Below are 25,104 nucleotides of genomic sequence, written 5' to 3' on the forward strand. Positions count from 1 at the left end.
GAGGAACCCCCGGCACAAACACACGCAGTTCACTTCGTGGTCACGCTGCTCTGTCCCCTCCTGGCCTCCGCTCCGTCGTTAACACTCTTCCCTTCTTGCCTTCCCTGTTTGCTTCACTGGTTTTCACACTAAGTTCAATATTTTCCTTCCCGCTCCCCCCTCCCACGTCCCCGCTGCCTCTTGCGCTGCCCCCAGCCCTCTCTCCCCCCGGGGCTCGGCTTCTCCGAGGCCACGGCTCACTGCAGCTTCAAATCAAAAGGGATCAAAAGCAGGCAATGAAGTCTCCAGGACCCCGTGCCAGGGAGCGGAGGAAGAGGGTCATGGAAGGACGACAAGAGACAACTCTGGGAATGCGGTTTCTCTCCAGGACCAATAGTTCCTGGAGGGGAAAAGAAATTTACTCCTTTCTCCAAATAAATAGAAACTTGCTGTGGCAGCGGGCGTCGGAAAGAGGAGATACTCATCAGCACACACTCCCAAGCTGTTTCCACATGCACTTTTGTTTGGGAGCGTAAGCAGCCCAGTTCCCGCACAGCTCGTTAGCCGCTTAACCAGCGGTTGCCTCATTTCTCCAGCTCTTCCCTGCCCGCGCTCAGCCCTGCCCGGGCGCCCGCTGCCTCCAGCCAGGCAGGGACAAGGACGGTGGCCCCAAGGGCTCTTCCGTGGCCAGCCGTACCCCCCGCAGACCTCCCACCCCCTGGCCCCGGGGGGTCAGCCGTAGGACCCCAGAGCCCTGGAGACCGGCATCAATAAAAAAATGACAATCAACAGTGTACCCACATCTTCCCTCTTCCTGCCCCCCCCCTTTTTTTTTTTCCCTCCTTTTTTCCACTGAGCAAAATTTCCACTGCAGAAATTACGCGCCTGTGCTCAGCGCTGCAGAGCTGGTCCCAGATCCTGCAGCTGAAGCTGGAAGAGCAACAGGAAACCACTTGTGTCCAGTATCCGCTCAGAGATCCTGCGAGCATCTGCACAGTATGAAACCCCTCCCAAAAACCAAAATGGTGAGCTGTGCCTCCTGCTTTAAACATTGCAGAAAGCAAGAGTGGTTTGCCCTCCTTCTTCTGGAGACGATGAGCCTGCAGGCTGGAGCCCACTGCTCTCCCCGGGTGTCCCCACCACCACGGAGAAGAGACTGCTTGTCTGACGTCGGATTTAGACCACAGGCACTCACAGCACACCAAACCTAGCACCAAACAGGGATGTGATCCCAAAAAGCCGCAGTGCAGAGGGCTCAGCCACCTCCTTTCACTGGATCAAGCCCTAAATTAAGAAATCCTTGCCTCCAAGGACTCCAGCGCTTGCAAGGACCCTAGGAGCCGAGCCACCGTGCAGCACCGCTCGCCTCTGTGCCTGTCAGGGCAAGAGCTGGGAGCAAGACACAAGATTTCAGCAGCTCGTCCCCGAGGGAACGGCCCAACGCTGCGGCACCGAGCGGCTGGAGGGACCTCGAGCGGAGCCTGGGCTCGCACCTCGCCACGGGTGGCCCTGCTGCTCCCCAGCACTCTCACCCCCGGGTTACTTCTGCGTTGCCTTAATGGCCCGTTTCGTTTCTCCTCCGCAGGGAGAGCCAGGGAGCCGCTCGCAGTCCTGTTCCTACCGAGTGCAGCTCTGACCCTGACCCAAACCACAGCTGCTGCCCCTCTTCTTCCCCTTGCTGAGGGCAGCGGCTCTACAGCCGGGCTAGAAGGGGCCCTGGGAAACCCCAGCATCAAGCCCAGAGCTCCCCGTGCGTGGACAGGAATGGGACTTGGCACAGATCTCAGGCCCTGGGGGATGTTGGTCAGTGCTAGCAGCATCCAAGGGCAATCAGAGCTGTGGAGTTGTCTCCACGACACATTGAAGCAATCAAGCCACTGTACGTGGTCTTCAGAATTTCAATCTCCTATAAAATTACCTCCAAGAACAGTCAAAACCTTGTCCAAACTAGTAACAAATGTGAAATACCCGGCCCCAGCCCTGCTACGAGGAGAGGAGCTCAAGCAACACTTCCCACATGCTTCAAGCCCAACGGAGTTCGGGTTCTTTCAACTGCTTCCAAGCCCCTCTCTGTGCTTTCCCAGCCCCGACCCCTCCTGATGCCTCCTGCCCGGCAGACAACAAGGCAACCTGTTTGAATCTCCATCACCACGGACGTGCCGGTGCCGGATGCCAAATCCCCGTGCGCCTCGCTCCCATTCAAAGGTAAAAAAGCTCCTTAACCACTGCAGGCGCAGGGAAAGACAACAAGCACAGGACTCTCTAAATTCCTTTCACTGGGATCCAATAAAAACCTTGGCAGTTGCCGGCCTTCCTGCCGGAAACCTGATATCCCAGAAATAAACAGACTTTCCACTTTGAAGGGCTGCAGCGGGCTCTGCCTCGGGCCGAGCTGCTCCTGGCCGCCCCCAGGCTCTCACCTGCCCACAGCATCCCCGGCCGCAGCAGGAGCCTGAGGCAGAGCAGGGAACTGACCCAAATCTCTTGATTTTCTCATGCAAGCCGAGCACCCTGCGCCTGTCTGCAGATGGCGGGGTACCGGGCACCGGGACCAGGCCTGGCTACGGCACCGAGTGCCACGCATCGGGGAGCGGACGCTTTCGTGTCCCTCCAAGCCCTCCCCGCTCGCAGAGCTGGGCTCGGCACTCGCCGCCTCCCTGCACGTCTGCTGCGTGCATCGCGCACCCAGCTTGCGCTGCGATGTGGCAGGGAGGCCGAGCTCGGCTCCAGGCACTTTGCAACACAAAGGATATTATCTGATAAAAAAAATAAATCAAGCCTGGCTTTGTGGAGGAAGGGGAGTGAACGATGCCTGGACTCTCACCTAACAGGTAAGCGGAGCCTGCGGAGCTCAGCAGCTTCAGAGAGTGCCTCTAACAGGAGAGGCTGCTGCTTCGGCACCGGCGCTTGCCCGAGGATGAGGATGGCCTCGGGCAGCCAGCCCATCTCCCCAGGAGCCAGGAAAGGAGAAGCAGCAGCACATCAGCCCGTCCAGCATAATCAACAGTTTTATTCCTTTTAGAAGCAGCCAAGTCTGCCCACAGATGCTCCCCAAGCCCTCGGGAAGAGTTTTTCTCCATAGCACATGTGAAGTCGTGCTCCGTGTGCCGGCACAGCTCTGGGGGGGGTCAGCCTGGCCAGCCCCTGTCCAAGGGACAGCGTGGAAACACGGCTCACCTCAGGGGACTGCTGGGAAGCCCGGGGCCGTGCCTTTGCTCCGGGAGGTGACGGCGCCTGCGCCGTCGGCCAGCAGCACGGGCTGTAAGTCACAGGGGAGGAGGAGTCCCTCTGGCCGCAAAACAAGCCTTCGTCTGCTGGACGCTTTCTTCCAAGGCAAATATTGACAGTGACATTGCCCCGAGGAGCGGGGAGCGAGAGCACTGCTGCTTCAATAAACCGGCCAAGTGCTTTTAATAGATGTAAATAAAGCTTGTGTTGCAGGGGGCCGAGGTGCCTGAGCGGGGAGTGGTTCATTAAGAGGCCAGGGAGCCTTTCATCTCCGACGCGTTGGCTCCACTCCAGTGACCAACAGTTACCATCTGCCGGCTGACCTCTGCGGAAGGAGTGGGTGGTCTGCGCCCCGCTCCCCCCAGACAGGTGTCCGGCATCACCGACACCGCGGCTCCGCACCCACCCGCCTCGGGCTCGAGGTGGGTGCCTCGAGGAGGAACAGAAGGCGCCGGCGAGCGCTGCGTGCTGCACCGGCTTCGGGGAGGCTCGGCCACAGGAGGAGCACGGCAAAGCTCTCTGGCACGATGCAGTCAGAAGAAAAAAAAGCCTGTTGGAAGAAGGATGGGTGAGAGAAGCAGCTGCAGAGGAAGGGAGCAGCAGCTCGCACTGCTCTCCTCTCCAGCGCCTTGTCACAGCCCAGCACCGGCCACCGCAGCTGCAGCCGGCGCTGGTGTTCAGGCACAGCACCCAAGCTGCTCCCTGCGGGCCGCCTGCGCGGCCCGGACACAGCCCGGCTGGAGGGGAGAGGTGTCCCACAGCCGAGAGCATCCCCAGCCCCACAGCTCTCCAGAACCACCGAGACGCACACAGCTCTGCCACGGTCTCACGCAGGAGGCCACCACCAAAGCTGACGGAGCCCTGAACGTTTTAGCAGATAGTATGCAGGCAGATCAGAAAACCAGAAGACCACACGCTTTCGTGAGCCAGTCTGCTCCTAAAATACCGCTGTGCCGAGCCAGAGCTCCAGGGCACGGAAGCCAGGACACAGAAGCCAGGACAAGCCTTGCCCTGCCCCACAGCCACCCGTGCACGCTCACCTCCCAGTTTACACCATTTACTACTTCATTAAGCTTGGCTTGCCTCCAGTTCCAACTCAGGAAATAAGCACAAAATGCCTGAGAGAGGAAAAGCAAGAGGAGACGTGAGCCACAACGCAAGACAATTCTCAATAACCTGCCCCGCTGTTCTGTGCTCGAACAGAAGGAACTGGGGCAGCGCAGCGGGTTCTGGAGCCGCAGGCTGGTGGGAAGGGGCTGTCAGCGAGGGGTGAGCAGAGCAGGGGGTCCCCGATCAGCCCCTCAGGCTCCAAACCGCCTGCTCCGGGGCTGGGCTAGCTCTAAGCTCAGGCAGCAGATCACTTTCGTTCCTCCTTTGCTATGGAGAGCTCCAGCCAACATTTCACAAGTAGCAAACGAACGCTGCAGGGACACCGGCAGCCTTTGCACGTGGGAATCAAGTTCAGATAGAGTGGGCGTCCAGACTCTGTTCTGTAAAATAAACGGAAAGCTTTTTAACGTTGCGAAATTTGCAAACACGAGGATCTGGGGTCACTGCGTGGTGCTGAAACTCTGGGAAGAGAGAGGTGGAAGAGGGAGGGATTCACTTCAACCATCAGATGGGAAACACAGTTCTTTTTGAGACTGGTTATCGATCCGTACCTGCCCGCAAGCGGCCGCGGAGCTGGTGTCCCTCCTTCGGTGGGCCAGGAGCGCTGCCCCGGACCTGGGGAGCAGTGCCACCCAGAGGGCTTCTCCAGAAATAGCTCACGCCATCCGACATCTCGCCCAACTCAGCTGGGTTTTTTTTCCCCTTCTGATCAAAGCAAGCTTCGCTTTCCTCGCCAGCTCTGTTTCAGCTCTCTCTCAAACCACCCTCCTCCCTCCATCCCGAGACAAGCAAGGCTCACTCAACAGCAGCTCCAGGTTAGGGAAACAGCTTCAGCAACAACTCAGGGCATTTATTCACAACGCTGGAACATAAAAATAACATCTTTAATAGCTTTATAGTTGGCACAGATGGTATTAAAATTCACCACTTATTATTAACAGACTATGAAACACCACATGGCGCAGTGCCGAGGAGGGCAGCTCAGACTGCGTGTTGCTTCTAAACCATGTAGCTATGACAGGTTGGTGTTAAGAGTTGACTCTTTTCATTTACATTCAGCATTTATAGTCAGAGAGTAAAACCAACAGCTAGGTTTAACCACGCGCACACAGAGGAAAGCCTGGGAAGGATGTTTCTGCTGGCAACCGATGTCTCCTCCTCTTAGCAGCACACAAAAGCCCCAAAATGTAGTTGTAACACAGGTTACGAGAGAGACTTGCCGTAGCTACTGTTGGCTAAATAGCACGTGACATAATGCAGGAGCTTCTGCTCACATCTGAACGAAACAGTTACTGCAGTGAGAGAGTCCCGTCTCCCCTAGACCAGCGCTTAAGATATTAAGACGTAGCCTAGAAGCTCTGTCAGTGGCGATGGGATTTTTTTTCAGGAACCTAGAACACAGTGGAACAATAATAGTTTACTTTCTGAAGTACTTTTCCTGAAGGGCCTCTAGCAAACCTCCCTGCGGCCCTGTGAGACAAACAAGTATCGTTATCCTCACGCAGATGGGGACGGGACGGTGGAGGCACCAAACGGTTAAGTGACTTGCCTTGGAAAGCAACAGCAAGCTGATGGCAGACCAGGGACCTTGCTGAAAAGCCCCATTCTGACCAAAAAGAACTTACGGCGTCAAGAACTACTACGCAAGATGAAAATAACTCCCAACAACACTTCACAAGAGGGGAAGGGGAAGGTTGAGAGCATCCCAGAAGATCTGGGCAGACACGGAACCAATGCGAAAAGTTAGCAGTGTCAGCCTGAAAAGAACAAATATAACCTTCAGCCGACAAGACGCTCCCACACTCGCAATCTGCATCCAAAACATTACGCCATGAACTCACGCTGGCAACTGTGTTGCTTATCCATCCTTGTGTGCTTGTTATTCATCCTCTGTTTAAATGGATATGGTCTCTCCAGTGTCACAGTTTGTCTCTATCACAGTTTCTATGTAAGCATCCCTCAGTAGTGACCACGTGCAAAACTTTTATTCGGGGAAACATTTATAGGTCTCTGGCAAGATTAGAACTTGTTTAATGAAGAATTTAGTCCCCAGTGAAAACATAATCACCGACACTGCTGCAGATACATTTGCTCATTAGCGACTCCATCCTGACAAACATTTAGTTTGTTCAACCTAGTTATCCAAAAGTCACTGTTCTTAATGACCCTGAAGGAGCCAAGATACCACAGTCACTTTCAACCATAAATTTTCTTATCATTTGTTGGTTATAAAAATTTCCAGTTTCTATGGGTACTCTATAATCACAATAAATTATGAGGCTTTTCTGGCCTCTGTTCTGTCACGAGGAAATCCCTCTCACCATCACGATCGGTACTGACAGGGAGGGAGGTAAGAATGCATAGTGAGGTCTCCCATCATCTGTCCTCCGTCGAGGCCGCTTTTTTCCCCATCTAATGACCCTGCACTGTCAAGGTCTCCGTTTTGCCTTTAGTTTCAGCAGGGGCCTTGCCACCGACTGCTTTGTTGGAATAATCTCGCTCTCCAAAAATAGTGCTTCCAATCCTGACGTTTGTGGATCCAACCTCTATCTACGAAGAGACAGAAAGGAGGAGTTCAGGGCAGGGCTGCCACCCACGCCTGCCAACACAGTCCACTCGCCACGTCACAGAAGCACGGTTCCCCACGTACTCGCCACCCGCAGCTACAGCTAGGGTCTGTTTTGAAGCCCAGAACTCTATCCCAGGACCGAGAGGGCTGTTTTTCATGGAACAACACCATCAGTATCTCCATCCAAGGGGAGGGCTAAGAGGCCCATCTGGATGACGCCTGGGCTGGACTTTGGGGTGCCTACTGCCGGTGCTGGTACATTTGTTTCCCGAGAGAAGGGGTGGCAGAAGGAAACCAGACTTACTGCGTGCTGGAAGTCTGTGGACATGCCCATGCTCAGCTCCACCTTCTCAATGGGGAGATTGAGCTTTTCACACACTTCCTGCCGCAAGGATAGCAGCATCTAGAAGGGAGGAGGAAAGAAGAAAGGATCACGCACTTGACAGCCACGCCAGCTCAGTTTCAGGGTTTCACAGATCACGATTTCTGCCTTTCTTTGAAGTCTCCTTCACACAGAAGGTGAAATTCTCACACTTCCCACTGAAGCTTGCTCTGCAGCACTGTAACAGCGGCTGGAGATTTCCCATTACAGGCTACGTTACTGACAACACGCGTACTTACAAGTCTACACGTCTTCTGAAGACATCCAATTATCACACCAGCATGACAGACGAGGAACGCAGACCCAGTTCCTCTGCCTGATGCAGCCCTGTGCACACAGCGTGCAAAGGAAGGCTGACTGAAACCTCGTCTGAAAGCAGGACCAGAGGATCCAGGACGGTAATTGCTGCACAAGCTGCCCCTGCCAATACCCTGGCTACAGCTTCAGAGAACCAAATACATACGGGTGTCTGGCCTCTGCAGAAGTGAGCCTAACAGCTGCATTAATACTGACACTCCAGAGCTCTCTACTACTCTGAACAAGGTGTTTCTGTTGACAGTCTACAGTCAGACTTACAGCTTGACCGCGTACTGGTTTGGCTGGGACAGACAACAGACTGTAACGGGAGGCCAGCCAACAGCTGACATTTTCTTCTAGAAAATCTTACCTGGAAGTCAGGATTTGGCCCCTTGCTAAGGTCATGCCCGATGCTGCCGATCGTCATCAGCCCCACAAATTCCAGGCTTGGACACTTGTTGATGACATGCTCCACAGCAGCCGTGGTGTCTCCGGGAGGAAGGCCATGCTTACCTGGCAAAAAGCGGGGAGATTTGTGCCAAGCTCTGCCAGAGACCTCCCCCCCGCAGCCAGGCAGAAGCTAACAGATGAGCAAATTTCATCCTACCTTAGAGAAACGCTTTAAGAGCGCAAACCAACCCGTCCCATTCAGGTTGTTTCTACCAAGTCAGCAGGACAAACCTGCATATCATCAGAAGCAGCCACTTACTGTCTTCTCCACTCGTGTTAACTTGCACCATGACCTTCAGCTTCTGAGGCGACCCTTTTTTCTGCCATGAGCTGTTGACTCTGTCTGCCAGTTTCACAGAATCCACCGTTTCCAACATGAACAGGTTAGGGACAGCTGGGGAGAAAACGCAGGCTGAGGGCAACTCTGCTGGCACAGAAATTTTTGCACCTACGACTCAGCTCGCTCACAGAGACAGGCGTTGGTGAGTTAATGTACGCAAGCTTGTTATTATTTGAACATTGGAAGACTATTGCCCACAGGGTCACTGCACATAAAATTAAATAGAGTTTACCGATCAACCTGTTGACATTATTTTTCTGCAGATGGCCAATAAAATGCCACTTAATCTCCGGACAAGACGACAGAATCTGAAAGCAGAGAGGAACAGTTAGGTTTGAATGACAATTCCCTCTTCCCCACACAGTACTTTAGTCTTAGGTTGCCCACAAACAAAATACCAGACACCCATCTTCTTGTTTACCCTGAAAGACACAGCTCAGGCAGTGCTTGTGGTGTGTACTGAGATTGCTTCACAGTCTGGAGAGCAACAGGGCTGTGGCTGCAGAACATTACAAGGTGAACGGGGAAGACAAAGCTCTTTTGTAACTGAACAATCATAAAACAATGTGTTTTCCCCAAACTGAGTGTTACCATTTTCTTTAAAGGAGGACTGCGCATCTCCTACAGCAGAAAGCACAAAAGGTAAAGCACTGTTCAGACAAACACTTTACAACTAAGGCACACTATTCACAGAATCCTCTGGGGCCAGCAAGGCAAGGAGGGGGAGCGGGGCAGAGGCAAAGAGCTAAGAATAACCCCACGGCTTCTCTGAAAAGACAAGGATCAAACAGGCTCCATCGCCAACTCCCTAACAAAAAACAGGACTTTTGCTGAACAGCTCTCAGGACACAGCTATACAAGGAGAGAGAATATGTAAGGAACCGCGTACTTACTCTGGAGTCTGATGCCTTTTCTAGCAACTCTTGAACCTAGGAGAATTCAAGACAATCTCTCATTAAAACCACGCCACACGTGCTTGCACCATAAGAACGGTCTCTCTGGAATGGATGTTCCTGGGACCGTGCCCCTCACCAATACAAGGCCAGGAGCCTGATGCTACCACCAAGCCTAGCTGGGCTGCCCAGCACCTGCCTTCGGCGCAGGGGCCCGCTCGCAGACCCGTGGGGCCCAGCCAACTCACGTAGTTCTCCCCGAAGCTGCGCTGCCCGTGGCTGTAGGCGTCGATCACCATCTCTGCCGGCTTCGTCTTGCTGACGGCCACCAGCCGCGGCTGCACGCCGGGAGCCCCTGCAGAAGCACCCGAGGGTGAAGGGGATGCCCGGGGGAGGCTCCAACCTGCCCCACGCTCTCCCCAGCATCCAGCTCAGGTCACCCCACAGCCTGGGGCTGCCATGGGAGGGGGTCAGGGCGGCCTCCACGGTGATGGGGGGGCCTGTCCCTATGTGTGTGTGGGGAAGCCTATCTCTACGGACGATGATGGCGTCCTGTCTCCTTTGCTGGGGGTACAGACAGCTGCCTGCATGGTGGTCCGCCTCTGTAGTGATGGGGGGCTGTCTCCATGGTGACGGAGGACCTGCCCTCACGATGCTGGGCCCGTCTCTATGGTGACAGAGGACCTGCCACCATGGCGAGCGGGCCTACCCGGTGGAGCAAGGGCTCCGACCCCGCGACCCCGGCCCCCTCCGCACCCCGGCGAGCGGCCCCGCCGCCCCTCACCTGCGGCCTCCGCGCTGCCGCCTGCTGCACCTGCTCGGTGACGGCCCGCAGCGCCGGGCCCAGCCCGTCCCCGGCGGCCATGCCCGCTCTCCACATCCCCGGCCGGCCCCGCCGCCTTCCGCCACACACACGCGCGCGCCGCTCCTCCCCTCGCCCCGCGGCCAATGGGATCGCTTCGCCGCACACCGTCGACCAATGGCAGCGGCGAGGCGGGGCCCAGGGCGGTGGCGGCGCCATGTTGGGAAGGTCGGCGGGCGCCATGGCGGTCAGCGCGGAGGGCAGCGCGAAGGCCCGGCCGCGGGGCTCGGGGCCAGCCCGGGGTGCACCCCGCTCCCCGAGCCGCTTGGGGCCGGCCGCCAGCCTCCACGGGCTCCTGAGGGGAAAGGCTGGGCCGCAGGGCCTGGCTGGGGCTGCCTGCAGCGCGCACACTCCCCTTCCCTCCCGCCCTTCGTGGATTTTGGGCAAAATTGGTGACAAATCCAGGCACCCACCCGTGCCGCAGGTAACGGGACCGACTCGCTGCCCGCCTCCCGCTGCCCAAACCCTCCTACCTGCCCGTGCCGCGGCTGGGATGGGGGCGCAGGCCTGATGCCTCTCCCAAGGGGCGGTGAGGAGAGCTGGGGGTCCTGGCTGCAACGAACAAGAGCGGCGTCAGCACCCCGGCACCCCACCGGCACCCCAGCCTCCCCTCTGCGGGCGGGCGGGGAGAGGAGCAGGTTTCCACTGCCTGCAGCTTTTGAGAGGTCTGGGCAAGAGCCTTCACTCGGCTCTGAGGAAAGCATCTGCAGAAACCCTTGGCCCTCATGACTGGAAAGAAAATCAGGCAGCCAGCAGCCATGTTTGTTCAGTGGGCAAGTACTGCCCACCACGACGACACTGCAGAACTGATTTTGACCCGCGTCCCTTGCATACTCGAAGAGAAAACACCCCCAAAGCAAAAAAGTCCACAACCCACCCCCAAAACATTACGTTCTTCCCACCTGCACGAAGAGCCGTCTCCCTGGGGTGCAAATTTCAATTATTTCAGAAAAAAACCCGCATAAAACGAGGGCAGGCGACACCACTTGTTCTGCGCGCCCCGTGTGAGCTGTGAAGGCCGGGACGGGCGGCGGGGAGCGCTTGGAGCGCAGCCACAAAGCACTGCAGCCACCCGTGGCAGCCACGCAGCCGGAGACGCCACGGGGCGCGGGAGGCCCCAGCGCCGCGGACAATGCCAGCCTTTATCGCGGCAAGTCAGATGGAAAGAATGGGAAACTGCCAGCTGGAACCCATTAACTAAAATATTTGCCTTAATGTGCAGAACTTACTCTCCCTCCCCATATTCTGAGCAATGACAGTATTCACACAGCTGTTTAAAAATACCCAGAAGGTTCCTGCCCTTTGTCTGGTAAAACACGACCATGATTTTCTGCAAACTTTACCAAATCCTAGATACTTGCCACTGAAGTCTTGTTACTGTATTTTTCACCAATCCGGTTAGCAAAGCGGGGCCAAAAGACGCTTGCGGCATTCCTCGGCTGGCTGCTGAGCCGACACGGACACCTCTGCCCCTCTCCTTCTGCCGGAGCTCTGCTTTCCTCTCTCCTGCTCACTGGAAAGGGAGAACTGGCACCGTGCAGCAGCACAGGCGTGTGTCTGCCAGCACAGCACCGATCCATGCTCTCCCACTGGAGCAGCACCAGCAGCCTTGACGTTACCCCTGGTAAACCTTCCCCTGCAAATATATCTACACATTGTGTTAAAGGTTATCCATGGAAAAAAAAAAAAGAAAGAAAGAAAAAAAAGACTAATACTAAAATTGAAGGCCATTTTATTGTCATAGCAAATACCAAAATAAAAAGGCTTTTAATTCAATACATAAGAAGATCAAAGACTGTACTGGTAAAGCATTACCATGCTCCCGCCAGCAATTTTCAGGTATCAGCAGTGCCACAAACCTGTATTTTCTTTGTTATACAGAGTGATTTTAAAATTCAGATCTTCATTTCAAGATTTCAGATTATGGAAATAGGACAAAATATCAGTTAAAGAGATAGCTGGAATAATGTAGTGACAGATCTGCTCTGGAAAATTAAGGAAATTATACATATAATGAAGAAACCTGAATGAAAACGCAACAATGGATTTTGGCTTGTGAAGACTGGTATGATTCCAACTTTGTTTTTGCTTTTTTACTCTGATTACAATTTAACTAAATTACAAGAATACTTTAGCAGTAATGTTTTCAATTTAAAAAATCATTAAGACCTATTTATTCCAAACTATTGTCTTACTATGAAGTCATACAAAAACATACTTTATAATACCACTTTGGCTTATTTGGGTCTTTTCATTAGTGAAAAATACTTGCGTAAAAAGTAGGTTTTAGTTACTGATGGAAATCTCTAACGTGAACGTAGAACAATCCCAAATGAGATCATCCTCAAAGGTTTAGGTACTATTACCTCATTGCTAAGTTTCTGCTATTCCCTGTTCATAATCTTCCTGCAGAGACCTATTTATAAAAAGTCAGTAATATTACAGCCTACCTATTAATGCAATTTTTTGACTGCTGTGTTGTGTAATGTAGTACATAGGTCTGGAGATGGAACTTCCCTTAGCTCGTATTTTCCAACGAATACAAAGACGACACATAGGAGATGGGATTTTTCCCCAGCAGAAACTGATGCTTATTTTTTTATTTTGCATTTTCAAGTATCAATAGTCACTCTCCTAACAGGGAAAAGAAAAATTAAGTAAAAATACTGGAACCAGCAGCTGAGATTCATCAGATTTCTTAGTGTGATCGCCTTATTAAAAAGACTAATGCATATTTAAAACACTGAAGAGTAGTGAAACCAAGTGTAGTAGGTAGCAAGCATTTGGGGCACAAGATTGTAAATGCAATAGGCTGGTCTCTGACAACTAAGTTAGCACTTACACTTGCATCACCTCATATTAGTACGTTGGCCGCAGATTATAACAGCAATTAATAAACAGGCTCTCCTGCCAAGTGGCAGATGGATTAGGGAGAGAAAAAAAAACGTTCTCTCTCGGCCTGAACTTTTGTCTTTAACACCCCCTCAAGTTTTGCATGTGTGTAAAACAAAACCCTATTACCTCTTTGCAGCTGGTATGTGAAGAATTAATCAGTTTTCTGAAGTGAAAGGTATGTTATATAGCACTGTTCTGAGCGAAAAAGGAAAATTTATCTTTGGACAGTTCAGAGACAAGAGGTTCCTTTCTTTGCCCTGTGACTTTTCAGTATGATGTTTTGTGTCCTTTGCTACTAGTACATCTTCCTTTCACAAGGTCTATTCAGAAAAAAAAACCCCAAACCAACAGTAACTCGGTTCCATTCATTTCAGTTTACCTGAATGTCCTCTTTCTAATAAGACACTGTAAACACTGAAAACCAATTGGTCTTGCAGAGGCAGATAGCGTACTGTAATGACCGTGGGACTAGTCATTCAAGCAGTTACTCACCAGCAAGGCTTTTTGCAAAGTCAGGGTCCCTGAGACAAAAATTCTTTTCTCCCTAGTTTTTCTAACTACGTAGGCTGTGACAAGTACCGTGCTTGCAGTCTGGTTTCACTGAAAATCAAGTCTAATTATCCACTGGCAGGACACCGCCTCCATCAGCATGCCTACAGCCCTCACCTAGCAGCTAAACTGCTGGAAAAAGCCTCAAAATACAGACTCCCCTTTGCCCTCCCCAAATATGACAAATGGAAAACAAACCAGTGTTAAGATGCAGAAAATGAACAGTTTGGGTCACTACCTGCGTGACACATGGTCTAAGGCTTAGATCCCCCCACGGTAACTAGGTAACCTGCAGGATTTCAGCTGAACTTCTGTAACTCACTGTGCACGTGGTCTCAGCTGCCCTACCAAGGCAAAACACGTTGGCTCAGACCTCAGTAAAAGGTGGTTTTGTGCATTTGCTACACTCTGCACTCAGGACGGACCTGGAGCATAGACACAGGCCGTCAGATCGTCCCAGCGTGCCACACAACGGGCAGTAACCTGCCATGTGGACAAGGTCCGGGCCTTCAAGCAGACACGCGTAGTGTACAAAAGTCTAGCACCTTTTTTTAAAAGGGGTTTGAAATAAAGTACTCGAAATTTCCAACAAGAAAAAAAAAACCCAAAGGAACAAGTTGTAGCAGCAATTCCCTCCCTCCAAAACCTCAAAGTGTCTTTACTTCCCCTTGCTACGAACCACCTCAATCCAAAATTAAGTACCCATCTAAGCTGGCTGCAGAACAGATAGTCTAGCTAGCCTCTCCAGAATAATTTGGTCTATAAGTCCAAGAGCAGGGAGAGGTGCATCTCGAGGACGTACCTGGAGCTGGCTGCTTAGAAGTTACCAGAAAAAACACCCCGTAAATACCAAAGTCTTTGTGTCTAATTGTCATACAAAAGATTGAAAGGATTAAGTCTGATTCATCTCTTTCAGTACAGGAAAGGGGGAAAACAAAAAGGAGCTTCCCAGTTCATGTTTCTTTTGATATAAAACGAATAGAAATCTTTCTTTTCAGTTGACATTATGAAGTAGTTTTGTGTCCTCACTGGTTCCTGCCCCATCCTCTTCTTGGATTCCTTCTGCCAGTCCCTCTGCAAACTTGGTCTGGCTTCCCGCATAGTCCATGAACATGTTGGGAATATCTTTGCCAAAATATATCTTGCTGTTTGCTGCAATAGCTTTGTATTTCATCAGCTGCAAGTACTCAGGAGTTAACTTCAGCTGCACAAAAAGAAAATGGATCACCAACAGCTCGGATTCAGTCAAAAGCAAATTTCTGTCATGAGCATATGAGGCATCTACTTTTCCACAACACTAGCAGGCATGCTCATCCTCTCTTCAGCTGAAAAGACGGAGTGCCCAGAAGAAGGCTCTCTTTCAGTATGTCTAAGCGAAGCTCTAAATCCCAGTGACTAAATGGCAAAATGAGAAAGCGATGGAAGCAGCTGGGGAAATGTTCAAGCCAAACGTACCAGAGATGGAGATGCTCGAAAGCACATAACTCACTGAAAGCCCTTGCAATGCAAGCTACTGGAAGAAAAATACAAGTGGCTTTTTTCCAGAGAGTAGATTGACGAGTCTGTTTTGGAGAGCAGAGCTCATTCGTTCAGGATAATGACATTATAACAGAGAGGATAGAACAACTGGGACAAAACTCATGCACAAACATCCCAGACCTCTGTCCATTCTCACTGACCCTTATAAAACAGAACGTCTTCCTGCTGGGATGTCCTGGGAACTTGCTGTAAGCAGTAACAAGCCTGGCAGTTTTATCCATACAATTTCTCCGTTTCCAGGTTTTTTTTGGTTTTTTCTTTTGCAGTACCAAGGCTTTGCCAGGCTAGTTAGTTTGGTGTACAAGATCAGCTCCATTTGTTCTTTACCTGAATGCTTGTTTACTCTAAGCCTGCCTGTCACTCTAGCGATCTCCCTGCTTTGATTGCTTGCCAGCTTGCAGATTGGAATGAATCGACATTTCCGATTACAACAGCGTGAAAGGGCAACACTGAAACTGATATTCTATCTACAGAGGGAGCCATGGCCCCATCAGCATCTAGCAGAGCTGTCTCCAGAGGTGACCAGATATTTCATGTATCCTGACATAAATTTATCTGTCCAGAGAAGAAAATGAATTTGCAAATAAGGATCTAATTGTTTCAGTCTTGATGAAAACTTCTCTGAGAGGAGATGGCTTTGTTTTGCTTTTTGACTTAAACAATGAGACACAACAAGCAAACAATAAACACAGACTGCTCTTTTGCTGAGTATTTCTATACAGCCTAATGTAAGGAGCCTTGCTTCAAGGCACAGCGTAAGGAAATAACAATACCTTGTTAGCCTCAGCTACTTTCATAGCAGTGTAGCATTCAGCATCAGCTCTTGCCTTCTCTCTTGCAAGAAATGCAGCATCTGGAAGAAAACACATGCTCTCATACTCAGATTTTTATTTCCAGCCATGTTAGCACCATTTGCAGCTGGGAACTTTTTAAAGAGGCCTGTACCACATCTAAACTGTACGGGATACAACAAGGGGAAGGGGGAACAAAATGGGAGAACCAGAAATGGGATCTCAATTTACATCTAAAACGCTGCAGGATGATAGCATTAAATAAGTAAATTGCATCTGCAACTGAAGACCTCAAAGCATTTTATAAACATAAGGTTTTTATTACTACCCCTGTCACGCGGGCTGAGAACACTCTTTCTTCTCTAGCCAGCCACTAACTCTCGTGCTGAAAACGCAGCAACTGTTCCACTGCAAAAGTGGTATTTACCCACGACATTTGCACAGGACTCCAAGAACAGCACAGCAGACTGCTCCACAGATGAAGTCTGTGACTGTGAGTGCAATTCCCCAGATGGGATTTTGTCTGGGATACTGAGGTTAAGATTCTGGCACGTAGAGGCAGGCGATTTTAACCTTTACAGGCTCTGCCCCTTGGACAGATGTTGGAGAGCTGTTTCTCTGCAACATCAACAATTGCGTAAAGGGTCTGATCCTGCAGGGTACAGAAAATTCCCTGACTCCAAGCAGAGGCATTTAAGGAAAGAAACACTTCCTTTTTCTGTATTGCACTCCTTTTTTCCCTTCTGACTTTTTATCTATCCAATGATAATGATGTGGTATCAGGCCACCATGCCAAGGCTAAGATGAGTGTAATCTGGCTGGTTCGATGTGATCTCTTGACATTCCTTCTATGAGTGGGAGCCACACGACTGTAATACATGCTAGCCTGGATCTGAGAGTTGCACAGCTGGATAAACCATTTGTTTACCTATACTAGCAGGGAGTCCTGTGAGCTGCTACACTTAAAAATCATGTAAGCAATTGGATGGTTTGGCCCACGACTTCCTCTCCTTTGGCTAAGGAGAGTGGTCCCAGTCAGAGACACTAGAAAGAATGATGGAGACAGGAATCCTCTGCCAGCACAGAGCTGAACCGAAGGCCTGACATGCGGTGACACACATTTATAAGAAATAAAAACCATTGTATTTCTGCAAAGAACTTCTTAATGAGAAGCTGCTGATCTGTAAAACTCTTAATTGGCTCCTCAGTGGCCTTCTGCAAAGCTTGACAGGGCCTATAATGAATGTAATTGAAAATAAGGCCTTGCCACTCTGAGCTGGAAATGCAGACCCCTTTTCATGTCCTGGAATTTCCTTCACAAAGCATTGTATCAGATGGGTGGGAGGACATCATCTTAACATCTTCTTCACTTAAAAGTACAACCTCCTAGAAAGATCACCTTGAGAAAGAGAGTTTCAAGAAGCACAGTCTGCAAACATTCCTATTCCTGCCTCTGGTCAATCCTAGTTCCTAGAAGTAGTCAGCTGCAAAGCTAAAGGAGGATGAAAAAGCAAAAATGCAAACTAAACGGAGGTATTACAGATTTACTGGTTGAAGCAAAATACTACATTTTCAAAAGAAGCAGCTCCCCCTCCCCTTCTCTCAACCTTTAAGAGTTGGAAGCTACACAAGAGACCCCTGCTGTTGCAGAGTGTGTAATAGCCAGGCTTTGTTTTCTAAATATTTCACACTACACAAAAAACTAAAGCTAAATTTGCGTACCTCTTCTTCCCTGCAAGAAAGAGACAGGTTCTAGAAGAATCCTAAGCAAGAAAAGGATAGAAAGCTCCCACAACCGTACCCCACTGCAGATAATCAAGAGATGTGGCTGCCCCCACAAGACTACACAGTAATATTTTAGGATGCTTCCACTTCTCTGTGAGAGTCTGCAGCCATTACCCAAACCTGGCACGACTTCTTTTAGGAAGACACCAGCTGCCATTCCCTTCCTCCGTACTTGTGACAACTATACTTCCTGCACTTAGGTTATGTGAAGACTCACCTAAGAATCTGGAGTCAAGCTTCACTAACTTTGTCATTGCCCAAGTATCCTGAATGCCTTCTACTGTCCTGACTGATCTGCCCCCCTGAAAACTCTGCTGCAAAACAGGCTGTGAAAATGTTGGGAGAATCTCAGTATTCAGGCACATTTATTCAGAACCGCAATGCATTACATAAGGTACAACATACATGGGCTAAAACGTATGAAAGACTTCAGACCAGTAACTTCACCCCTGTGAATGTCAGCTTGGATTGAAGAACACAGTCAATACAGACCCTTCAAGAACTACTCAACTCCGTGGTGAACGGCTTCAGGATCTTTAGATAAAATTCACCACTGAACATTCACTTATTGGAAAGCTCACCACTCACCTTCAATCTCTGAAATCCGCTTCTCCGTTTCCTTTTCCATCACTTTCTGTCCATAAGTTATTTCAGCAACTTGTGCAATTTTTTCTGCCTCTGAAATGAAAAAGAACACATCCACATTGTTGTCACACAGTCTTCCTAATGCCAGAAGCAGCTTCACCCATCAAAGTCCTCACCACCCCCTTCTGGTGGAAATAAATTGTGGGAAGAATTTTCAGCCCTCCGAAGGCATCAGTCTACGTTTGTGGGCAAAGATGGAAACCACCTGAAAAACTCTTGAGTTTCTCTGGAAGAGTTTCAGATCAGCAGCAAACAGATGCAGCAGAGAGACCACCCGAAAGTGAACCAGGTGCATCCCTCCCCGATGTCTGCGTTCTTTTTGCTGCCTGCCCACACCCCACACCCCTGCAGTTACTGCCTTCAAGCAAAGATATACAGACCGATGAGGGCTTTCTTCCTTTCTGTCTCCGCTTCCTTCTCCACCACCTTCTGCTTCTGTGCTGCAATCAGCAGCTTTGTCTTCTCACTCTCCCTAGTGAGCCAAAAGAAGCCAGTTACAAAACGTGAGCGTACTGAAGTGGTGTGGCCTGCCACATCGCCAGGATGAGCTGTTGGCTCAGTCCTCCTTCGAGCTTTAGGGCAGGCAGCAATCAGGAAAGCGAGGGCATGTACCTGCACACACAGAGTGCTTTTTCTAAACCAAAGTGTCTTTTCCTCCCCTCGATAGCAGGAAGACTTTTCAGTCAAGTCAGTGTAAAACACTCCCTGCTACTCTCTGCAGGCTGCCATAATGCCTTCTACAAGAGGCAGGTCACAGACCATATGCATCTGTAAGTTTTTTGGGCTACCGTTAATGAGGAAATTATTTAAACAGAGTAAGAAATGAAAATCCTGTAAAAGCCTTGCCCTCACAGACAGCTATTCTTCTTCATTTGGAAGCATACAGCTTTGAAATCACCCTTCATTCAACCAAATGGCTCTGTGCATTTTACCTGCTAAAGCCTTTTCTATCTTACTGTTTTGTACATACACAAAGAAGTTTTAAAAGTGTGTATACAAATAAAATACTCTGCCCCTGCTCCCAATCAGGGAAGAGAGATTAGAGTCAAAAACAGGTCTCTCTCAACACATCTCCTGCTGTATTTATGGCAACAGATAACAGGCTGGTTTGGGATTCTGCCTGTCATGACCATACCACACATGGCTTACCACGCTACCAAAAGGTCATATGAAATGCTAAGGAAGCAAGATGGACGAGAGGGATCTTATTCTGGCCTACACAGACTCTGTTGGCAGAGCGCTCAGAGAATATAAGCATTTCTGAATGATCAAGTGCAAGAGAAGGCAGCTGGCTCAGAGCATTGAAAAGGGATCGGTATGTCAAGTGCTATTAAAGAAAGTTATTTCAAAGCTTTGCAAGTCTTCAGCCTGTTGAATCAACAGTTTCTCCATCCTAGTCAAACAACAGGATTAGTGATGGAATCTATCCACCTGCCACTCACTCACACGCTCTGGGAGGCCTCTTTAAAATAGGGCCAGTGTCAAGAGGAAGGAGCCCCTGGGCAAATAATTTCTGTGCTCAAGTGTTCAAAATGGAGAAATACCTTCTAACTCAGCAGTGACCTGCCAGCCACTTGCAGCGACAGACACGTGCTCATCTGGTGCAGCCTCACCAGACCCTTTCTGAACGGCAGCACGAGGCTGAGAGCAGGCCTGGCAGAGGGCACTCCGATCACTGCACGCTGTGAAAACACATTAATCTGGATGACCGATTCTTTTTGGTAACACAAAGGTGCAAGACTCAGGCACTTACATGAGCTCATAATTCCTCCGGATTGTTTCAGGGATGTTTGGCTTTGTAACTCGAACTGCCTGGAAAGAGAGACCGAAGAAAACATAGGCAAGCAGCCAACAATCAAAAGCCAAACAGCCCCTGAGGCTGCAGAGGAGGGGGGAGCTAACACTTAGGGCATGCTCTGCCACACAAAGCTTTCACATGCTGCAGAAATTGTGACCAGGTCCAAACTCCACAGAGCAAACGTAGGACTGAATGATCTCCTGACATGACAGGAGATTATAACCTGGGTAAACCAGTACCCAGAATAACACCAAAAGAAACCCAACACATCAAAGCTAAGAGGGGATGGAAAGGATACTGTTCTCATTCCTCAAGTTAAACAAAGTCTGTATTATAAAGCAATTTTCTAAAAAACTTTCACAGCTTCCTATTTCCTTTTAGCCCTTACCCCTCCTTGTGATCTGCACCTTAGACATCTCAAAGTGGAATCCTAATTACCTGTATAATTAATCCAGGGGCCATTGTGGTTAGGTCTTGCTGCAAGGCCAGTTTAAGGTTTTCATCAATCTGATCTGATTGGGGAAAAAAAAAGGTAACTAAAAACCCCGCAAGGCAGCTTGCTGTCAACACGTACAGAATTAGCTGGAATGGCTCAGATTTCTTATTCCTGGAAAGTAAGTACAAATGTAAGTTTGATGTAGAAGTGCTGGGCTGAGAAAAACCACCCCTGACTCCAAGGCAGGTTCCCATCTCTCAGCATGTCAAGCAGCATTGACCAGCACCAAACACTTGGGACAGACAACAGGAACATGGCAGGCATGAAATGAAACTCCTTCCAATTTCCCATAACCTCCAGTTCGGAATCTTTCCGAGCCAGAAGTAGCATCTTTACGATAAAGAATCTGTGCTCTAACCCACTTCCCCATTGACATCTTCCCAACTAGATCCTGAAGTAACGTGATCCAGCTAAATCGTGACTGATTGGGAACTGCATCTGTGCCAGCAGGAGACAAAGAAAATGGAAAGGCAGAAATGTGAAATGGCTGCATTAGTTATTTTAATAGGCTGCAAAAAAATCATCGGTAACGTCTGTTTGGCTCAATGGATAATAGTTAACTCCCGAGTAGCTAAGAAATTTCAAAAGGAAATACAAACTAAACCCCTGCTTCAATGAAAAGCTCTAAGGATAGCAGTGTTTCCAGTTGGGGCCTGCTGGGAAGTGCAAAGGGAAAATAAAAATGTAATGGCCTTGAAAGTGATCACATCGCACTCCTTGATTATTTGCTTTGGTCCCAGTTTAGCTATCTGGAACTCTCGCTCACAATGGAGTTCAGCCAGGAGGTTAGGAAACAGCTGTTATCAGTTTCCTGCACCTGCTCGCAGATGTGGGGGCAGAGAGTGACATAAGGCTGCTCGAAATGGGCCGTGCCCCATTTCAGAACTCCTGAGCCAGAACACATTCGGCTCAAACAGAGAGTTACACGGGAGTTTATACAAGTTCCTTCTGTGCAGCTCAGTGGCTTTGAGTTCCTTTCAAGCAGTTGTCATCAGCAGCTGCCGACATCTGGAGACTCCATCGGCAAAGAACCCGTACACCCGCCAGCAGTCCCATTAAGGAACTGGAGGGGAACCGAGCCCCAATTCTGCATCTTGTGCAGAGGCACGTCGGAAAGCGGAAAGCCAGGCTTCTTGGGAAGCCCGGTTTGAACAGAGAACAGGAATTTGCAAACACCCTGTGTTCTTTCAGGCACAAATTCTGTCCATTTGGGGTCCAATCACAGCCACACTTTGTCCGCAGTCAGCACTGTTGTACTGCCCAAACGCTGGAAAGGATTTCTCATCACTCCAAAGCCATAAATAAAACACTCAGCACTGGCAACAACTGGTCTGTTTCTACCAAGAAACCACCACTTTTCTTCAGACTCTCTTGCAACGTGGTCTCCCACCGTCTGTGCTGCCCGATTTCCCAGTGGCCTGAAGCGAGGGAGGGAAGGTCAGCAGGCCCTTGCCAAGCAGTCCTGTTTTCCAGTGCTCACTCACAGTGCCTGGGCACTGCAACATGCATGACACAAAGCTAATCAAACCCACAGGCCAAGGAGTGCTTGCTCATACTTTTTGTAACAGCAAAGAGCAGAAGACTGCCTTTTCCATCTGGACTAGCAAACGCTGCGACTGATTCAACAGGTCACATTTAGCAAATGCACAAATAACACCACAGAATTACTGCTCCCTTCCCTAAAGCCCTCCGCTACTACTGGCAGGTTTGGGTTTGGTTTTTGTTACAACATACTGAAGCACCCAGCATCAAAAGATAACAAGGAGTAAATAACCATGGCTGGTTAACAATCCTGATTCCAAACAGAGCAGACACTGGATTAATAGGTAAAAAGCCCATCAGTTGGGGGTAGTGACTTCTGCACCAACAGACCGTGCAAATAACCATCAGCAACATCACTCAAGGAGCCATCAATCCAACAGCGAAAGGTCAGAGGGGCAGCTCACCAAACAGCTCAATGTAGACCTCCTGCAGCGTGTGGACACTGCAGAACTGGTTCAGCTCATGGTGAATCTTGTTGAAGATGAGAGCTTTGTCATAGTCAGCAGTGTAGTTCTTCACTATGTCGTATACTACAAAAAAAGAAACCGGTGTTAACAGCTGGGGTGGAGGGATGTCTCGGGTTGGGCTGAGCACTTGCAGTGAAAACCTTACGGCTGTCACAGCAGCAAGAGTCGCAGTGCCAACCTGAAATGAGGAATCCACCCACGAGAAGCCTGCACCACAAACAAATACTTTGTTCAGGGGAGTTTTCTTTATTGCTAGTATTTCATAACACCCTAACCAATATTCTGTCACATGCTTTGTAAACAGAAGGACATCTAACTAGTGACAGCCCTCTCTGCACTATCTGCAACTACGCATGGGTTGTGTCTGAGCTGCAGAATACAGAGACTGTGTGGTCTACGCACAACGAGGGAAGGGCATCCTGCAGCTGGCATAAAACAGAGGTCTCATAGCAGGCCACCGATGAGCCAGGCAGTTATAGCACACTTGTAACCAACAGGACGTTAAAAATCAAAGAATTTGGAAAAAAGGCTGCACAGGTCATTCTCCTTGGGCTTCAGAGGCAGCCTTCTGCTCACAGACACGCTGTCTCCCCTACCTCTTGCACACCTCGTTATTCAAATCAGAAGTTCTTCACTGAAGCATAAAGCCCAGTGGGGCTCTAATAATACAAAGAACAAAAGCGATGGATGGTATTCAGGTATTAGTGAAGCAACTAGCAGCACAGAACAAGTATGTGCAAGAAATAATAAACACACAAACGTCTGGGAGGACTGGTTTAAAGTTTACACCCAGGAAGTACAGGGCTTTACAAGGTACACAGGGGAATACCCATGGTACGCCCCAGCTCCAAATCAAAGCACAACCACGCACAACCTCTTCACCTCATCTCACGCTAGCAGGAGCACGAACAGCTCTGGATGGCAGGATTTGCAGGGTCACAGGGGAAGAACTCACCTGCACTCTGGATGAGGAAATTCACCACCTCAATTCTGTCAAAATAAATCATCACTCCTCCACTGCAAAAGGAAGAAAAAGAAAAAAAAAAAAAAATACCGAAGTTTGCTGGAGACCAAGTGCTCTGCCTGTGCAGCCGGGCAGCTCTGAGCGGAGGACACTCCGCTCTAGCCGGCTGAGCGCGGCATCCACACCCGGCCGTGCAGCACCGCTGCGGCACTCCGGCAACTCCCCAGCGCCCCACTCCTCGCACCAGGCTCCTGGTTTCAATTACACGTGTCTCCAGAAATCGGATCATGAAATGTAGGCCCAGGCTTGGAAAACTCAGTGCAGGCATTGCGGATGGCTGCGCATACACCATCCCAGCAGGGCTCGTCAGCTTGGGCGATGCATTACGGAGCCTTTCACCGATTTCTGTTGGGGTGGTGGTGGGAAATCCAGCCCGTGAAAACAAACCTACACATTTTAAAGCACGCTGGAGCAAGCAGTGGGGGAAAAAAGGGAAAGGATCCAAAGGTTTCTAGCAAAAATGAAGGACTGCGGGGGGTAACAGCTGAACCTCTCACCTGGTACCACAAGGAACATTTTTCACCTCATCTGTCTGCAGCGTGGTCTGAAGAGAGATTTAAGAAAAGAGGCTTAAGAAACAGGATTTTCCCTGCACAAATCCTACTGGCTTACACGCATATGAAATAGCCGCAGGTTTTTGCCCACCTCCGCCTCGCACCCCTCGGGGAAACCCCTAAAAGCAAGAGCCGAACCCGCCTCACTCGGTCCCTTTGTGCAAAGCTCAGCGGGACAGGACCGAGAGCCGCCTCTCCCCCCGGTACCGGGCGCAAGCACACGCCGCCACCACCCCCCCCACCAGCCCGACACCACGACCCAGCCCCGGCTTTTACCACAACGGCTCTCAACCCGCCACCCCGCGCCTCCGCCGAGCCCGGGGCGGCGGGAGACCCGACCCACCCCGGCGGCAGGGCCCCGTTCCCGGCGGGCGGGCAGCGGCCCAGCAGCACCTGCACTGACTTGTAGGACGTGATGAAGGGCAGCATGAGGTGGAAGCCGGGCCCGCTGGTGGAGGTCAGCAACGCCCCGCCGCTGCGGAAGGAAGGAAGGAAGGAAGGAAACAGAAGGCCGTGAGAGGCGGCCCGCTCAGGGCCCCGCCGCGCGGAGGGGAGGCCGCGGGGCCCGCCTCACCGGTAATAGACGCCGATGTGCCCCTCCTCGATCTTGTGGATGGCCGAGAGGAAGGCGGCGGCGAGGAAGCTGAGGGAGAGAGCCGCGATGGCGCCCAGCTGGGCCATGCTCGGCGGCTGCGGCGGCGGCAGCGGCTCTCCCGGGCGGCGCGGCCCGCTCAGCCGCCCCGACCCGGCGCCGTCCTGGCGTCATCACAGCGCGACCTCCCCTTCCGCCGCGGCGGCGCCCCGCCAGGGGGCGGTGGAGGCGCGGGAGCCGTGGGGCCGCGGGTTCGAGACCCGCCAGCGCCGGCGCCCCTCGCCCCCGCAGGGCCGGGGAGGGGGGGGCTGTGTAAC

The 25,104-nt window shown here is 50.7% G+C and overlaps 2 protein-coding genes across 3 annotated transcripts; both read right to left on the minus strand.

The window, feature by feature from the left end:
• Positions 1-5,146: 5,146 nt before the first annotated feature.
• On the minus strand, positions 5,147-10,128 carry PLPBP (pyridoxal phosphate binding protein). Of its 2 annotated transcripts, none has more exons than XM_050910205.1 (8): positions 10,026-10,128; positions 9,497-9,603; positions 9,249-9,284; positions 8,588-8,663; positions 8,275-8,409; positions 7,936-8,078; positions 7,191-7,289; positions 5,147-6,867 (listed from the first exon to the last, which is right to left on the minus strand). In XM_050910205.1, the coding sequence occupies exons 1-8, from the start codon at positions 10,126-10,128 to the stop codon at positions 6,730-6,732; spliced, it is 837 nt and encodes a 278-aa protein (XP_050766162.1). In that variant the 3' UTR covers positions 5,147-6,729. The 2 variants fall into 2 exon arrangements, with proteins under 2 accessions (XP_050766162.1, XP_050766161.1); XM_050910204.1 differs by having other exon boundaries at positions 7,936-8,108.
• A 1,697-nt stretch (positions 10,129-11,825) lies between these two features.
• On the minus strand, positions 11,826-24,880 carry ERLIN2 (ER lipid raft associated 2). Its single transcript, XM_050910213.1, has 11 exons — positions 24,770-24,880; positions 24,589-24,670; positions 24,139-24,185; positions 23,573-23,634; positions 22,555-22,680; positions 20,551-20,624; positions 20,068-20,126; positions 18,695-18,786; positions 18,258-18,347; positions 15,867-15,946; positions 11,826-14,758 (listed from the first exon to the last, which is right to left on the minus strand). Exons 1-11 carry the CDS (start codon positions 24,874-24,876, stop codon positions 14,549-14,551), a joined length of 1,029 nt encoding a protein of 342 aa, XP_050766170.1. The 5' UTR covers positions 24,877-24,880; the 3' UTR covers positions 11,826-14,548.
• Positions 24,881-25,104: the final 224 nt, after the last annotated feature.

The sequence above is a fragment of the Gymnogyps californianus genome, chromosome 23 (assembly GCF_018139145.2).
Source record: "Gymnogyps californianus isolate 813 chromosome 23, ASM1813914v2, whole genome shotgun sequence".
Classification (NCBI taxonomy): Eukaryota; Metazoa; Chordata; class Aves; order Accipitriformes; family Cathartidae; genus Gymnogyps; species Gymnogyps californianus.

Excerpts from the sequence above, each read along its gene's own strand:
- PLPBP (XM_050910204.1), bottom strand. The coding sequence starts at position 10,128 with ATGTGGAGAGCGGGCATGGCCGCCGGGGACGGGCTGGGCCCGGCGCTG. Across the intron at positions 9,285-9,496 it reads GCAGCTTCGGGGAGAACTAC|GTTCAAGAGTTGCTAGAAAA; the intron begins GTGAGTTGGCTG and ends GAATTCTCCTAG. Across the intron at positions 8,664-9,248 it reads AAAAGGCATCAGACTCCAGA|ATTCTGTCGTCTTGTCCGGA; the intron begins GTAAGTACGCGG and ends CTCTGCTTTCAG.
- ERLIN2 (XM_050910213.1), bottom strand. The coding sequence starts at position 24,876 with ATGGCCCAGCTGGGCGCCATCGCGGCTCTCTCCCTCAGCTTCCTCGCC. Across the intron at positions 20,127-20,550 it reads CCCCTGGATTAATTATACAG|GCAGTTCGAGTTACAAAGCC; the intron begins GTAATTAGGATT and ends CTCTCTTTCCAG. Across the intron at positions 15,947-18,257 it reads GCGGATTTCAGAGATTGAAG|ATGCTGCATTTCTTGCAAGA; the intron begins GTGAGTGGTGAG and ends GTTTTCTTCCAG.